The sequence below is a fragment of the Phyllobates terribilis genome, unplaced genomic scaffold (genome assembly GCF_046119375.1).
Source record: "Phyllobates terribilis strain yellow unplaced genomic scaffold, ASM4611937v1 Scaffold_3__8_contigs__length_932513732, whole genome shotgun sequence".
Lineage (NCBI taxonomy): Eukaryota > Metazoa > Chordata > Amphibia > Anura > Dendrobatidae > Phyllobates > Phyllobates terribilis.
The window spans coordinates 171,994,611-172,011,627 of record NW_027362763.1 but is presented as its reverse complement, the minus strand read 5'-3'; the positions used below and the strand labels follow the sequence as shown (position 1 = coordinate 172,011,627).

Sequence of the window (17,017 nt, the reverse complement as noted above, 5' to 3'; positions counted from 1 at the left end):
CAGTTCTTAGGGTATTTATCCTAAAAAAAAAACTGATCCACTTTTGACTAAAAAAGAAAACAAATGTGCCATGAACAAAGTTTTTAATTGGCTTTTTCTGCCAAAAAAAATTTTTTTAAAGGGAATCTGCCACCAGGTTTTTGCCTTTTCATCGGAGAGCAGCATAATGTAGGAAGAGACCCCGATTCCAGCGATGTGTCACTGACTGATCTATCATCTGTAGTTTTGATAAAAATCACAGTTTTCTCAGCTGCAGATCTAGCAGTTCTCTGAATGCTGAGCTCTGTATAACCCCGCCAACACCACTGATTGGCAGGTTTCTGTGTGAATAGGCAGAAAGCTGCCAATCAGTGGTGGGGGTGGGGTTACACAGAGCTCATGAATATGGAGGACTACCTGGCAGCAGGTTTACTAGTCCTCTAGTGATAATAATCTTCTGCTAAGTGATTTTATCAAAAGTACAGCAATCAGCCCAGTAAGCGATGTATTGCTGGAATAAGGGTCTCTGTCTCTACATCACGCTGCTCTCAGTATAGGCTGAAAAAAATCTGGTGACAGATTCCTTTTAAGATGAAAATAAAACAAAAAATATCAGCCTGCCAATCAGGTATTAAAGAGTTACAGTTGTTTTAATTTTTATTTAAGAAATCAATAGTACATATGAAAATAAGCAACTATGTAATATATCTCATCAGAGAAACCTGCTTCTTTCTCCTCCCGGACTGATCTTCCACTATCAATTCAGAAGTAAAATATGTATTTAGGGAGGAGACACTTTCCAATTACGGAGATAGGAGATGACAGTTGGTGCTTTCAAAATTCTATGGAGGAGGAGAGGGAGGAGCTAGAGGCCAACAGACATTCTGCTGCAAGTTCTCCTCACACGGCAGTTACAGGTCTCTATAGAACTTTATCAGCACTAACTGTCATCTATTTCAGTAATGGGGAAATCTGTGTTCATTTAAGACAGATTTTACCTGTGAACTAACAATTTTCGATCAGTCCAGATAGAGAAAGAAGCAGATTTCTCTGATAAGATCTACTACAAAGTTTCTTATTTTCACGTGTGCTACTGATTCACGGGGAAAAAAAAAAAAAGACAGCTACTCTTTAAATAGCTGATAGCAAAACAAAAAACCTCTACACACAAACGAAACTCTCGGGGTTTCTTATTCACAAATTTCTAAATTTCAGAGCTGGTAAAGAGAAACCCCACAGATGTCGGAGGAAACCAATTACCCTCATGTTTCCTGCTATCGATATCGAGCCAGCGAGTATTTATAAAGGGATTTTAAAACCTTCCATTCATAAAGTGAGACAGAGAGAAAAGGATTTCTGTGGATACAAAGCCATTCCAAAAGTAGGACGCCCCATTTCATGAGAATCCCTCAATAATGGGAGAAATAAGGGGCTTCCAAACACAGGGCTAGGTTTATCAAAACCGGACTGACAAAACCTGGCACTATTGTCCACAGCAAACAAGCAGACATTATTCTTCACTTTGGATCTGGGTAACAAAGACCATTCTTCTTACTATACAAATCTCCATGTTCTTCTGTTCTAAACATGTCAAGAATAGGGGTAATGTTTCTCATTGTGGAGACTGCAAGTCACCATAGGAAGTCTTCGAGGCCAGGCAATGATTACTGGGGGAAAAAAAAAAAAAATCACATAAATGATCCTCCAAAAGAAAAAACAACAGGCCGTCCATAGTGCCACTTATTGGTGGTATAGCTACATAACATAGGCGGCACTAGAGAGCTTTTATTGGGGTGGTGGGTTCCTTTGAAGACCTGGGCAGCATGAAACCTGTTTTCGGCATAAGTACTGGTAATGTCTAGCCGTAGGAAATACCTAATCTGTTAATGAAGGATGACTTTAAGATAATTACAGTCTTAAACTACAGCTGCTCCACAATTGCAGGGGAAGGCAGTGAGGAGAAGAAAAAGTAACAATTGTACAGATCTACTGTAAATCACCTGGATGCAACAACAGCGACTTGTCATAACTCAGGCCCGAAAATGGTGCAAGTATAAATAGTAGAAAAAACTATTTAAAGGGGTATTCCCATCTCCAAGACCCTATCCCAATATGTAGTAGATGTAATAATAATATTAGCAAATACATACAATTAGAAATGTAGAATAATTTTTCTGATTCACTATGTCTTGTGCCTCATGTGCAGGCATTGCAGGACCTTAGGTATCCATGGATACGACCACTAACAACTAGCTAACTGTCACGATATCAGTGGTCGTAACCATGGATACCTAAGGTCCTGCAATGCCTGCAACATGAGGAAAGAGACATAGCGAATCAGAAAAACTATACTACATTTCTAATTGGAAGTATTTGCTAATATTATTATTATTACATCTACTACATATTGGGATAGAATCTTGGAGATGGGAATACCCCTTTAAGGGATTGTAGATTGTATATTGTCAATGCTTTTTTACTTTTAAAAGGGGTTGTCGCAACTATTCTTCAGGAGGACTTCTCTGCGGGGGCGGTGTGCTCTTGAAGACTGACAGTTCAGACTGATGGCATTGCTGGCCTGAACCAAGCGCTCTGCCATGGTGCTGCCAGAGACCGCATTACCTCTGCAGCACGGGAGAAGAGCAGTGACAGAGAGGCTGGTCACATTCAGAGAGGTGCGAGCAGGCTGTAAAGCAGAGAGCTTGCTAGAGTCAAGCACTCCTTACCTAGGTAGCCAACCACTTTGTGAACTGCAGGGTGGCCGGTAGCCTAGCTGTAAAATTAGAAATCCCCCATTCTTGAGATGTAAATTGCAACGTTGCTTGAAAGTCATTGCCTGCTGTAGTCTGTAGAAGAGTGAAGTGTCGAAGTCCGGAGAAGACAGGAAATAGGTTGCAGAGGCAGGCAAGCTGGAAATGTTCAAACAAAACACCACAAGCAAGGTATGATTTTAGCCCCTTAGTGACCAGACCAATTTTTTCTTTTAAATCTGACCAGTGTCACTTTATGTAGTAATAACTCTGGAATGCTTCATCATATCCCATTGATTTTGAGACTGTTTGTTTGTGACACATAATACTTTAAAATAATGGTAAATTCAGGTTAATATGATTTGCGTTTATTTATAAAAATATCAGAAATTTGACAAAGATGTTTTAAAAATTGCAATTTTCAAACTTTGAATGATTATCCCTTGAATCTCAATAGTCATACCGCATAAAAACATTAATAAATAACATTTCCCTTATGTCTGCTTTACATCAGCACCATTTGTTGTTATATTTTGTTAGCATTTTAGAAGGTTTAAAAATGTAGCAGTAATTTTTTATTTTTTCCAGGAAAGTTACAAAAATTATTTTTATAGGGACCTGTTCAGTTTTAAGTGACTCTGGGGGTCCTATATGTTGGAAAGCACCCAAAAGTGATATTTTAAAAACTGCACCCCTCAACGTATTTAAAATTGCTTTCAGCTAGTTCTTAAACCCTTCTGGTTCTTTTCAGGAAATAATGGAAATTGGCATGACAAGAATGAAAGAGTTTACTTTTACCACCTAAATTTTGATAACTTCTGAACAGGCCGCTATAGCCGGCAGACTCTAAGGCCATTATTTGGCGTTACCTGCCATGGCAAACATCAGGACCACACAATCAAGATCTCAGGGTGCCAATGAGGTTAAAGAGGAAGCCCCCACACTCTGTTAACTATTTAGATTTTGTAGTCACTATTGACAGAAGAATCTAAGGGGTTAAACGTCCATGGTCGGTACCAACACTGATCGTGGATGATGCAGCAAGTTGTCAGCTATAGTGTACAGGTGACAGTTACAGGATTGTCACCTAGTCTCTTGTATCGCAGGTCAGTAAAAGGACATCTAGTGGTCACTAAGGCACCTAATTAAGAACATAAAATGACAAAATATAAACAACTCCACCCTCAACTCAAATCATTAACCCCTTCAGGACCCAGCCTATTTTGACCCTAAAGACCTTGGCATTTTTGTCAATTCTGACCAGTGTCCCTTTACGAAGTAAAAACTCTGGAACACTTCAACGGATCCTAGCGATTCTGAGACTGTTTTTTCGTGACATATTGGGCTTCATGTTAGTATTAAATTTAGGTTGATAATATTTGTGTTTATTTGTGAAAAAATCAAAAATATGGGAAAAAATTTTGCAATTTTGCAATTTTCAAATTTTGAATTTTTTTTCTACTAAACCAGAGAGTGATGTGACACAAAATAGTTAATAAATAACATTTCCCACATGTCTACTTTACATCAGCACAATTTTGGAAAAAAAAAAAAAATGTTGGTAGGAAGTTTGAAGGGTTCAAAGTTCATCAGCAATTTATCTTTTTTCCAGCAAAATTTACAAAACCATTTTTTTAGGGACCACATCACATTTGAAGTCCCTTTGAGAGGTCTTTATGACAGAAAATACCCAAAAGTGACACCATTCCAAAAACTGCACCCCTCAAGCTACTCAAAACTACATTCAAGAAGATTATTAACCCTTCAGGTGCATCACAGGAACTAAAGCCACATGGAAGAAAAAAATGAACATTTTTATTTTTCTAACAAAAATTTTCTTTTAGCCTAAATTTTTTAATTTTCACATGGGTAACAGGATAAAATGCATCCTAAAATTTGTTGGTCAATTTCTCCTGAGTACACTGATACCTCATATGTGGTCATAAACCACTGTTTGGGCACACGGCAGGGCTCAGAAGGGAAGGAGCGCCATTTTACTTTTTGAATGGAAAATTAGCTCCAAAAGTCAAATTGCGCTCCTTCTCTTCTGAGCCCTGCCATGCGCCCAAACAGTGGTTTATGACCACATATGAGGTATCAGTGTACTCAGGAGAAATTGACCAACACATTTTAGGATGCATTTTATCCTGTTACCCATGTGAAAATTAAAAAATTTAGGCTAAAAGAAAATTTTTGTGAAAAAAAAAAGTACTTTTTTGTTTTCACAGATCATTTTGTGAAGCACCTGGGGGTTCCAAGTGCTCACTATGCATCTAGATAGGTGCCTTGGGGGGTCTAGTTTCCAAAATGGGGTCACTTGTGGGGGAGCTCCAATGTTTGGGCACACAGCGGCTCTCCAAAAGCAACATGGTGTCCGCTAACAAATTGTCAACTCAAATTGTTAGAAGACACCATGTTGCGTTTGGAGAGCCGCTGTGTGCCCAAACATTGGAGCTCCCCCACAAGTGACCCCATTTTGGAAACTAGACCCCCCAAGGCACCTACCTAGATGCATAGTGAGCACTTGGAACCCCCAGGTCCTTCACAAATTAATCCGTAAAAATAAAAAAGTGTTTTTTTTTTCCACTTTTTCATTTTTATGAATCAATTTGTGAAGCACCTGGGGGTTCCAAGTGCTCACTATGCATCTAGATAGGTGCCTTGGGGGGTCTAGTTTCCAAAATGGGGTCACTTGTTGGGGAGCTCCAATGTTTGGGCACACAGGGACTCTCCAAACGCAACATGGTTCCAATTTGTTAGCGGACACCATTGTGTAGTGCATGTCAGGTTGGTGTGCGGTGTGGTATATTGTAGTGCATACACCACACACACACACAATCTCATACACTACAACACACACACACCAACCTGACATAGCCTCCTCAGCTGAGTACGCCCTAGACTGGGATGAGCGGGACGGGCGGGACATTTTGTGTGCTTTGTGCGTGTGTATAAAAAAAAAAAAAAAAAAAAAAAAAAAAAAAAATCAAAACTTTATTATAGTGTGAGTGTACGTGTGTGTGCTTGGTGTAACCTTCTGCAGTCACGTAGGGGGGCGGTCAGGCGTAGGGGGGCGGTCAGGCGTAGGGGGGGCGGTCAGGCGTAGGGGGGGCGGTCAGGCGTAGGGGGGGGCTGAGGAGATGGAGGAGCCAGAAGCAGCAGCAAGGGGGGTGATCACTGGGGCAGGAGCCGGCAGCAGCAAGGGGGGGGCAGGAGGCCGGCAGCATCGGGGGGTGATTACTGGGGCAGAAAGGGGAGCAGGAGCTGGCAGGAGCAGGGGGCTGATTACTGGGTTTTCGGGGGGGGGGGGGTGATCACTGGGAACGGGGGGGGTGAACACTGGGAACAGGGGGGGGGGTGAACACTGGGGGAGGGGGTGATTATTGGGAGGTGGGGGGTGATATCACTGGGACTGGGGGATGGTGGGTTTGATCACAGGAGCAGGGCATTTACACTGAGCCTGCTGCTGCTGTGATCACAGTCCACCGGCTGTCAGAAGGAGAGCAGCAGCCGGTGGATGAAGACGTGGGAGAGGGAGCAGAGGGAGCGGAGGTCGGGGTGCAGGTATGAAAGTGGAGGGGGGGTGGAGAGGGGGTCGCGGGGGGGGGGTGGAGGGGGGGTCGCGGGGGTGGGGTGGGGGGGGGAGTGGCGGCAATACTTACCGCTGATCAGCGGTGGCGGCGGCAGACGCGATCCACAGGGTCCACAGCAGGGGGTCCACAGCAGGGGGTCCACAGCAGGGGGTCCACAGCAGGGGGTCCACAGCAGGGGGTCCACAGCAGACGATCTAGGGTTGGGAAGGTGCTGGGAGGTTTCAGCCATCCCTCCATATCTGATTGGGGCTAGTATCCATGTGACGCTAGCCCCCCAATCAGATCTGGGGGGAGGGGGGGGACAGAGGTGACACTCCCCCCAGCCAATGGCTGATGCTGTAAGCATCAGGCAATGCCCAGATTTAAATATTACACCAATTTTCATTGGTGAAATATTTAATTCATACCGATTGGCAGTTTCACTAAAAGTGAAAATGAAACAGCCAATCGGAGGGGTCCAGGCACGGGGGGGGTTAATCCACCCCCCGGGGGGTCGACTTCAGGATGTCCAGTTGCAGTAGCAACTGTGACACCTGAGCGACCCCGCTCGCAGGCGCTGCAGGGGCTCTTTCCCTCCATGTCACAGACGCTGTGACATGGGTCGGGAAGGAACTGTTTTCCATGTCACAAACGGTGTGACACGGGTCGGGAAGGGGTTAAAGAAGCCCTTCCATTAATATATTTTTGCATTAAGTGTGTGTATTTGTGCATGTAATGTAGTGTGAGTGTATTATTATACTCCCCTACGGCCGCCTTCTCCAGTGTCCAGTGCTGTTCTGCTCCTCTTCTCAGTGACGTCACCGCTCGGCAGACTCTCCTGTCACACTGCTCTGCGTGACCCAGAAGTGGCTTTTATCATGTAAGTCTATGGAGCGTTAGCATGAGGATCCATGTTACAATGTAAAAGACTTCCGGCTGGTGCAGAGAGTTGGCTGGAAATTCTGAATAGCGGTGACGTCACTGAGAAGAGGAGCAGAACGGCGCTGTATATTAACACATCCACACTACACTACATAAACATATACGCACACATTTAATGAAAACAAATATATAATAATGGGAGTGAATCTGTAACGAGATTAAGGAGCATTCACTAATAAAACTAAAAGATCCTCATGTAAAACCAGTCCTAAGAGCTTGCTCCCATGTACCATTTCTATACTGGAGAGAGAGAGGAAAAAAAAAAAAAAACACAACAGAAAAGAAAAGTCTATTTTCGTTATGTATAGCTGTAGCTGAAAATCTACTTTATGTTTGTCACGTGGGAACGGACCTTAAAAAAAGCGAAGTTATCTAATACACACACATGTAATGTCTCAAAATAAGGTATATATTCTTGTTTATATTTTTCTTATTAGCTGTATCTGTTTCTGAAGAGCTGATAGCCAATGATTCTGGCTGCCATAACAAATCCCACATATGCATTCAAAAGCCAGGAAGGCAAATCAGTAACATTTGCCTTGTATTTACATATACAGGACAGCAAATTCAAGGAGTCAAAACAATGGGAAACCTGATGACCCACTACAAATAACGGAATTCGTTAGTCATTGTTTGAACACGCCCGACAAATCAGGCATGGCATGACTCCCTTTGTAAAAGGATGGAAGGGGTAAGGTTTCTACTTGTGGAGAGTAACATGCCAGATCTGGCATGCCAATATGAGGAGACTTGATTGCCTTGCATGCTCCGTCATATTTCAAGGCTCGTTAAAGGGTCAATAATGATTTGTAGGATTGCAACTTCCTATAGGCGGTGCTAGAGTTCAAGCCCTCTTCCTCTCTGAGAGAAAATTTGAATTGTAAAAGGAAGCACTGAGATGTCAGGGGAAGGGGGAGCCAGAATAAGACCCCCCATGAGTGGAATAAAGGCTCTGTTCTACATGCAGAGCAGCGGCAGGGCAGGTGTTCCTGTGTCATTCCCCATTTCAGCTTTCATACTGTGAGCTAGTTTGGTTCCCGTTTTAGATTTCGATACAGCTGTATGACAGGAGACCGAGCAGAGCACATCACTGGCTTCTCAAACTCTCGGCAGCACACCATATTCTGGTGAAGATATGACCCAAACTTTCATGTAATGAGTCAAATGTTTCAGTAACATAGAAGAGTAAAACCAAACACCGGAAAAAAAAGAAAACCTAAAACGAAAGTCATTAAATGTTGGTAACAAAGCAGAAACAGCCCTCAGTCTGGTGAGCAGGCATCCCACCAGTGGAGAAGCAGCCCTCAGTCAGGTAAGCAGGTATCCATCAGTGGAGAAGCAGCCCTCAGTCAGGTAAGCAGCCATCCCACCAATGGAGAAGCAGCCCTCAGTCAGGTAAGCAGGTATCCATCAGTGGAGAAGCAGCCCTCAGTCAGGTAAGCAGGTATCCATCAGTGGAGAAGCAGCCCTCAGTCAGGTAAGCAGGTATCCATCAGTGGAGAAGCAGCCCTCAGTCAGGTAAGCAGGTATCCATCAGTGGAGAAGCAGCCCTCAGTCAGGTAAGCAGCCATCCCACCAATGGAGAAGCAGCCCTCAGTCAGGTGAGCAGGCATCCACCAGTGGAGAAGCAGCCCTCAGTCAGGTGAGCAGGCATCCACCGGTGGAGAAGCAGCCCTCAGTCAGGTGAGCAGGCATCCACCGGTGGAGAAGCAGCCCTCAGTCAGGTGAGCAGGCATCCACCGGTGGAGAAGCAGCCCTCAGTCTGGTAAGCAGCCACCCCACCAATGGAGAAGCAGCCCTCAGTCAGGTAAGCAGGCATCCACTGGTGGAGAAACTGCCCTCAGTCAGGTAAGCAGGCATCCAAACAGTGGAGAAGCAGCCCTCAGTCAGGTGAGCAGGCATCCACCGGTGGAGAAGCATACCCTCAGTCAGGTAAGCAGCCATCCCAAAAATGGAGACGCAGCCCTCAGTCTGGTAAGCAGCTGTGGCGCCCTGCTGCGCATGGTGCCACAGAACCCAGAAGGGTGCACGGATGGATTTCTCCACAAGAGGCCCTCACTACATGCAAACACCTCCACCTTCCACCTCATACCAGCAGAGGGAGCCCATTAGGGATATATAAAGGGAAGGTGGAGCCAGGTAGCTCAGAATAGTATCCAGTTAGTTTTTGCTCAGAGTGAGAGCAGCACGTAGGCTGCTGTGTGAGGCAAGCTAGGCCTCCAGCAGTACTGAAGCCTAGTGAGGGCCCCGAGCGTGGCCAAGGCGAGAGGAAGGAAAGAGTGACAAAAAGGGGGCAGAGGAGCATACCAGGCTCACCCCAGTATATACACCGGACACCGGGTCCGAGCCTACAGGGACCCTTTACACACAGTAGGGTTAACCGGAATCCCAGGAGGACTACAAGTCCCTGGCAAACCTGAAGCTAGACACATACAGGACCAGGAACCACGAAGGCCTCGACGTCCAGGGAAAGTGGTTACCAACCGGAGGTCCTACTTCAGAGCAACAGGTGGAGTAGAAAAAGCAAGACACAAGCTAGGCACAGTTGCAGGCAGGCCAGGAGCTTACACAGAGGCAGACACGGATCAGGAGGCCTTATACCCGCTCCCTGGGGAGAAGTCCAAAAGTGCGCCCTTCACCTAGAGTACCCTGGACCGTTTCTAACAGCTGCACCAGTAAAGGTAACGAAGCAAAACCCCGTCTCTGTCCATTACTCTCTACCTGCACAACAACGCCCAGCGCACCATTCCACCATCTATCTACACTGCACTGAGGCCCGCTCCACCTGTGGGGAGCTGTACCATCTTTAGCTGCCTTGTCACCTGTCTCAGAGGACTGCTGCAGGGCTGGTGACCTTCACCAGACACCACAGGTGGTGTCACGAATTTCTCTGAACTTTATTAGTAATCGCTACCCCTTTTGTGCACTGTCTGCCCTGGGCCAGCTACCGTGATATATATATATATATATATATATATATATATATATATATATATATATATATATATATATATATATATATATATATATATATATATATATATATATATATATATATATATATATATATATATATACTGTCCTCAATCAGTAAGGCCCCCGGGGGCGCGACACAGCCATCCCACCAATGGAGAAGCAGCCCTCAGTCAGGTGAGCATGCATCCAGTGGTGGAGAAGCGGCCCTTGTACATGTTTTCTCAGTTCCCTTGCTGCTTTTTACGCAAGGCGCGTCTCATGTCCCTCACTTTAGTTTGTAATACTTTTTTACATCTACACTAAATACTAATTTTTAAACTTCGCATCTGATTTTTTTTCTTCTTATTTCGAAAACATTTCACATTGGAGAGACTATTCCTTCCTGTACTATCTGTAGAAGCAGTAGTCCTTCTCTACAATCCGGGAGTGATAGCACAGTCTTATCTATGTGTATACTGCTAAGGGTCTAGTTACATCAGACAATCGGTGGCATTAAGCCACCGCTGATCTGCTTCTTGCTTGCAGATTGGGGGTCAAAGTAAGTACAACAGCCTCATCAGGTTTAAGAGAGCTGAGTAATAACATAAGCACTTTGTATTTTGAAATTTGGTGACAGATCTGCTTTAAATGTGGTAGTCTCAAGAGATGTGGCCGTGCCGGAAAGGCAATATCAATACATAAGTAATGTTCTCCATAGAAAGCAGCAAAAGCTTCAGGTCCGTAGGTTACATAATCCACACATTTTCATATTTCTATGCTAATCTACAGAAATAAAAGTAAAGTGAATTAGCACACAAGAGCGTCCGCATTCATCATTTTATACTCATCGGGACAGGTATATACAGATATTTGTCTGGACGTTTTGTTTTTTTTTCCATGAATGGCGCGCTTCTATAAAGTGCCAAAATTACTGCGGATAATAGTAGAGAAGGACAAAATTATGAGGTATGGGCTGTGCTGCGGTAAATGAGAAGCCTTGTGTGTTCCAAAATGGTTCTTTTTTGTCCCAATGTGTTTCAGTGCTGGACATATTTGAGTTCTTAACCTTCATAAAAGCACGAGTCTGGCCCTGAAATGCGTTGGGACAATAAAGAACCATTTTAGAACATAAAAAGTTTGTCATTTAGCAGCCCGTACAAAGTGATATCATCCTCCTCTACTATTAAACATCTGGAAGAAGATTCTCTCCTCCAGCCATGGGGTCTTCACACAACACCGAAGGGTGAGCGCATACGCCCGCCTCTCACTCTCTCTACCAGGTGATACTTCTCTATGTGTGCGCGCTGTTGTCCCCCACACAAGTTCTCCAAAATATCAAAGGAGACACACAATGATCTTCACTAAGCAAGCAGATCCTGGGCAGCGAGCTGAAGCCCTGACATTTTGCTCCATTCTGTGGTCACTGACTCCTGAAGGGCGCATTAAATAACCGACAACCCGTGAACGAACTTACCCAATGTATCCTTTAAATTTTTCACTATGGAGGCCTTTCGAGCGCTGTTTTTCCTCTCGACATAGTTGGAAGGTACAAAGCCTGTTTTGTGCACTGAGTTTCGAACACGCCACCAGGATTTCGAGTCATCCAAAAGGAGGAGGCGCTCATTCTTTTTGATGTCCAGTTCCTGATCTTGCTGGGCCACGTAGTCAAACTTGGCGATCACGACCACCTCTTCTGTTGTCATCTTCTAAGCTTGTTGGCACTGAAATGGAATATAAACATGCCAAATCATTAGTTCCCATATATACACCAGACACACGCACAGTAAGAGGACTTGGTGGACAGGATGCCGGAGCTTCATCATCAATTGTTGTCCACAAGCATAAATTAAAATTACTTATATGGGTCATAGTTAACAGAACTTCTCCAATAAAACCAGGGAAATGCTTTTGAAAGTGCTACTTGATAATGCAAAGAAAAATACATTAAAAGGCTAACCGTATTTTCAAGAAATTTTTCACCGTAAGATGTCCCGTGTGTTTACATGAGGAATAAATCTATTGCTGGCAATTACATGACTTTTATCCTGCACTTTCACCAGTTTACCCCTCTGCAGACTATATCTCTTAATTTGCAATGGACTCTGAGCTAAAGGAAGAAACTAGCTGCAATGAAGTCTTCCATACACAGCACACAATGCTGGATTCATGCTCTTTAAAAGCAACAGCCTGGAGGTAATTATACAGCAGTACTGAGCTGAGTAGATGTGTATCCAGCTCTGGGTTGAGGTAAAAGACTTGTTAGAAAGCTCAGCATGATTCGTCTACATTTCCTTCTGCTTGTTTCGCATTTTGCTCTTCATTCCCTCTTACCCTTTCACTCTCCTTAAAGTGTATTCTGTCTCCTCACTTTGGTGGCAATCAGTCTTGTTTTGAGCGAGAGAGAATTGAGCGTTTTTTTGCTTTCAAGTTCAGGAGGCAGGAAAAGAAAGTGTCTCAAGTTGAGAAAGAAACAGTTCTCCGATAAGATATATCACAAAGTGTCTTACATTCGCATGTACTATCAATTTATGCAAAGTTTATTGTAAATCCATTTTAAACGTTATGTATCAATTTCTTATTAATGATTGCTAATTATATAAACATTTATTTTTAAACAAATTAAATGGAGTAATTTTTTTTTTAGATCATTTTTTCCTCATGCACTGGGGGAGCTGCCATTTTTAATTTGTTGGTGTGTAAGTGACAGGGCATGACGCTTATGCACATCAACAAATATGGCAAACACAGGCCATAGGAGACTGCGGTCGGTCTCAAACTGGCTGCTGCAGCATTAGCTGTGCACTATCCACACCCCTCGTCATGCACAGTCCACAGCGGAGGAGGTAGCCTACAGCCAATGTATTGTAGCCCAGCACTATGCACCAAGCTGCAATCTCCCTCTGTCAATGCTTCTCACAGTGATCAGAGTTTCAACATTCTTATTTCCTTGATAAGCGCAATAACCATCAAGGGAACCACTATTTTTAGCAATGCACTTCTGATAAATTATTTTTTAGATCATTTTGTCCAGCAATGAAAGTTAGGGCAGTTTACAATTAACTTTTTTTTGGAAGGATTGGTCTTCATTCCCACACAAAACTGCATGTACCGGTAAGTGTCTTCCAAAAGCCTGCTGAGGCTGTGTGCCCACTATGCGCTTTTCAAGCGTTTTTGCTGCGGAATTTCCGCAGAGTAAATGCTTACAAAACGCTTTGTAATCCCTGCCCCATGATCCCAAATGAAAATCTGCATGTTCTGTGCCCATGCTGCGGAATTTTCCACAGCGGATTTTCCTTGCGAAAAAATCCGCAGCATGTCCATTATTTGTGGGTTTCTTCATGCGGATTTGAGGTCCCAATGCATTTGAAAAATGCAAGTCAAATCCGCATGTAAAAACGCTGCAAAAACGCATGTAAAATCCGCAAGCGTTTTTTACTGCCGAGAACATGCAGAAAAGCTGCGGAAATTTTCTGCTTCAATTTTGCATCGAGGGCACATAGCTACAAGGGACTGCCAGCACAGAATGACTGCTCAAACAAAGTGTAGACACTTGGTGCATCAGGTCATGGCCAAACATTTAAGTGCACCTTCCCTCCTGCTTGTTCTCCCTCTATCTCCACGCCCCCCTTTTTAGATTGACAGCTCTGGATTCATAGAAGGACGGGGATAGATGGAAAACAAGCATGTTTGGCCACACCATGATGAGCACCTGTACTTGATTTGAACAGTCATTCTGTGCTGACAGAGTCCCTTTAATCTTACATAGTGTGCAGCTTGTTTCCAAGAAGACCGACCACCAAGTCTGGCCAAGTGTGCAAACTAGATAAATTTCAGGATAGCAGTTAACTCCTAAAATCCCAATCGACTCTCTCTAGCCTATTGAATTATATACACCAGTTAAGTGCGCACTTCCTTCCCTGTCAGCGCCTGACCTGTTATTAGTCCTGCAAACTCACAAGCCCTATCCCCACCCCACCTGTGGCTGCTTCCATAGCAGTTTTCCTAATCTCTCACTTTACCATGTCCTTCTTTAAAGGAACTGCGATCACTATATGCAACAATAGTGATAACAGTGTAGAATTGAGAAGAAGCACACTAATAGCTTAATGGGTCACTGTGGAATGATTGAATAAAATGGAAAAACAAATGGGTTAATCTGCTCTGCGTTTCAAAGTATACAACTTCTTCATCAGGACAAACCACGTGGTTTGTCAGAATTGTGGTTTGTCCTGAAGAAGTTGTATAGTTCTAAACGCGTTGACGAATAAACCGCCTCAAATTAGATTTGGCATCTTTCATCCTTTCCTCTACGGCAGAGAAGATTAACCCATTTGTTTTTCCATTTTATTCATTCATCTCCTGGGTCTGCAGCAGCCTTAAGCTTTATCCGTGGTTGTGTGCACACAATCAAATCAGGTGAGCGCAATTCTGCATATCTTCTACTTAGATAAGACCCTGTTTGCCTCTGTCTCCTCTCCAGTTTCTCTCCCCGACTGCAGAATAATAATGCTCAGCACCGGTTCTGCTACTGACCAGAACTGTCACTCAAGGAGCAATGCCCATGCCCCCCGGCAACCCGGAAGTGAAGGACTAGAAAGGTGTGAGCTGCTGATCATACAAGTTCAGAATAACCCTTTAAATACTTTTTTCTTAACAGAAAAAGAAGACAAATCCTTTAATAAAGTGAATTGTAAAGTTTAATAACTTTCCAAGCAGAACAAAACTATTAAACAAGTAAAAACATAAGTTTAGCAAAATGGTTATCGGTGCATTTTTCAAATTGACTACAAAAATAAAAAAGCCATTTATTTGTAATGCTGGGGTGCTAAATTGTCATTTACCTGCTTAACTACATGGCCTTAAATCTGCTGTGTGCTGCAAATAATTTAAAGAAACAGGCATGTCAGTGCATCGTCTGACATGATGTGGCTGCACCGATAGAGCCGAGCCATAGAGGATACTACCAACTTGTACATATACCATGTGTCCATGTCCCTTACTTAGCTAACATTAACTTGCTTCTCATCTAACATGACCTATGGATTGGATTTTCATTTCTAGATAGTTTTCAGCAGCTCAAAGATTTCCTTTTTCATCCCATTTTGCAAGGCGGTCCTTACAACAGAATGCGATACTAGACCCCTCTCCTCTTTCTTACAACACCCCGTTGAAGACATTACTAAAAGAAAGGTGGGAGAATATTTCTTTTCTTACCATGATCAATATTCAAATTAAAGGCTTAGTAGAAAACTACTGGAACATGTGCAAAAATAATACAAACCTATTTAAAGGAGTCGTCACGTCCATGGTTGTACAATACTTCTGACTGATTTTATATGATGGGACACAAGTCTTTAACAAGTTTCATGAGATTTTGCAAACAAAACAAAACTAAAAAAGTCTGTAAGATTCATCTTTACTACATTATATTTTTCAAAGTATGGCTTCTAAAAATTGTGAAAATGATGCCTAAAGAAGAGAATGTATTGAGGCACATAGCGGGCACAAATGTCCTAGAATAGGCAATCTGGGGCACAGATCACCATCCATCTGTGTCCAGTCCAGCAGAAAGGTCCTTGGTGGGACTTGGACCCTGAACCCTGGCGCTGTAAGTATTTCTGGATGATGTGATCGCAGTAATCAGTGTAGGTCTTTTTGGAGTATTGTTTGCTATTAACAGAAGTGTTGCAGTTTCCTGTTTCTTCGTGTAATCAGACAATACATGAAACGACGGCTTCAGGAAGGAGAGCCACAGTTCTCAAGTTCACTGCCGAGTCAAGGACGCCTATTTTTACAATCGAAAGGTCCTTCCAGTAATATCCACAGGTTTTAAGATGACACGGCGACCTCACTTTACAACATTAGTGGCCACGCTCACATGAACTCAGAGATGATCACATGGAAATGACCAAACAGGAAAAAAAAAAAGTAGCAAACTTTTTACGGAACAACTTCACAACAGATACAAATAGAAGAAATACAGACAATTTGCCCATATGCTCTATTAGGGGTGATGGAAGAAGGTTCAGGACCCCCTCCTATAAGAGCAGCACACACTCAGACTCGGCCTATTCAAGCAGAACCATTAAAGAGACTGTATCGCAATTTTTATTTTTTCTAATAATTGTAATAAATCTGCAATCTGTTTTCACATTTATTGTTATTAATTTTTTCTGAAGCCCCCCGGGCTTCCCAGTTCACAGCTGTGGGGGGAGTTAGGCACCATTTTATTATAGTCCAGAATTGTGCTCTGATCTACAACTTTACAGTCACTGCTCACAGTGTTCAGCGACGAGAGGTGACAGGAGGTCCGGTCTGCGGATCTGAGAAAAGAACAGGTCGGGCAGACTGGTATTGTACTACTAATGCCAGACTACCAAGTTGTAAGAAGCCCCCGTCGCAGGGCTGCTCTGAGTGATGAGAGCAGTGCTAAGATGGCACCTTGTCCCAGTGGTGAGAGCAGCTCGGTAGCCTGGAACTAGTAGTACGATGCCAGGCTGCCAGACCTGTGCTCACCGTCGCCGTCACCGCAGTGTTCAGAGCACAGCAGTGCAATCATCACACTGCAATGTTATGTCAGCTCCGCTATGTCACTGTAAGCCTCATTAAGACGGCCGACATGCAGGGACACCTAAATAGGGCTTTACTGCAGATTAATTTATCACTGGTCACTATGCTCCGCACATTCAACTTCAACGCACAGAGCGCAGTAATCAGAGACAGTCATATCATCTGATGAACTGCTGTGCAGACACAGATGTAAAGCCTCATTCAGACATCCAGCTCTCACACACATGAATGAGGCTTTCACTGACCAAG

General features: G+C 43.5%; 1 protein-coding gene across 1 annotated transcript in view; it reads right to left on the bottom strand.

Moving 5' to 3' along the window:
- The window catches only part of NCK1 (NCK adaptor protein 1), a 106,429-nt gene that overhangs the window by 28,005 nt on the left and 61,407 nt on the right, over nucleotides 1-17,017 (bottom strand). Inside the window, exon 4 of the mRNA XM_073674284.1 lies at nucleotides 11,673-11,919. Within this exon, the coding sequence (XP_073530385.1) occupies nucleotides 11,673-11,901 (229 nt within the window). The 5' untranslated portion in view covers nucleotides 11,902-11,919. The remainder of the gene's footprint in view (nucleotides 1-11,672; nucleotides 11,920-17,017) is intronic.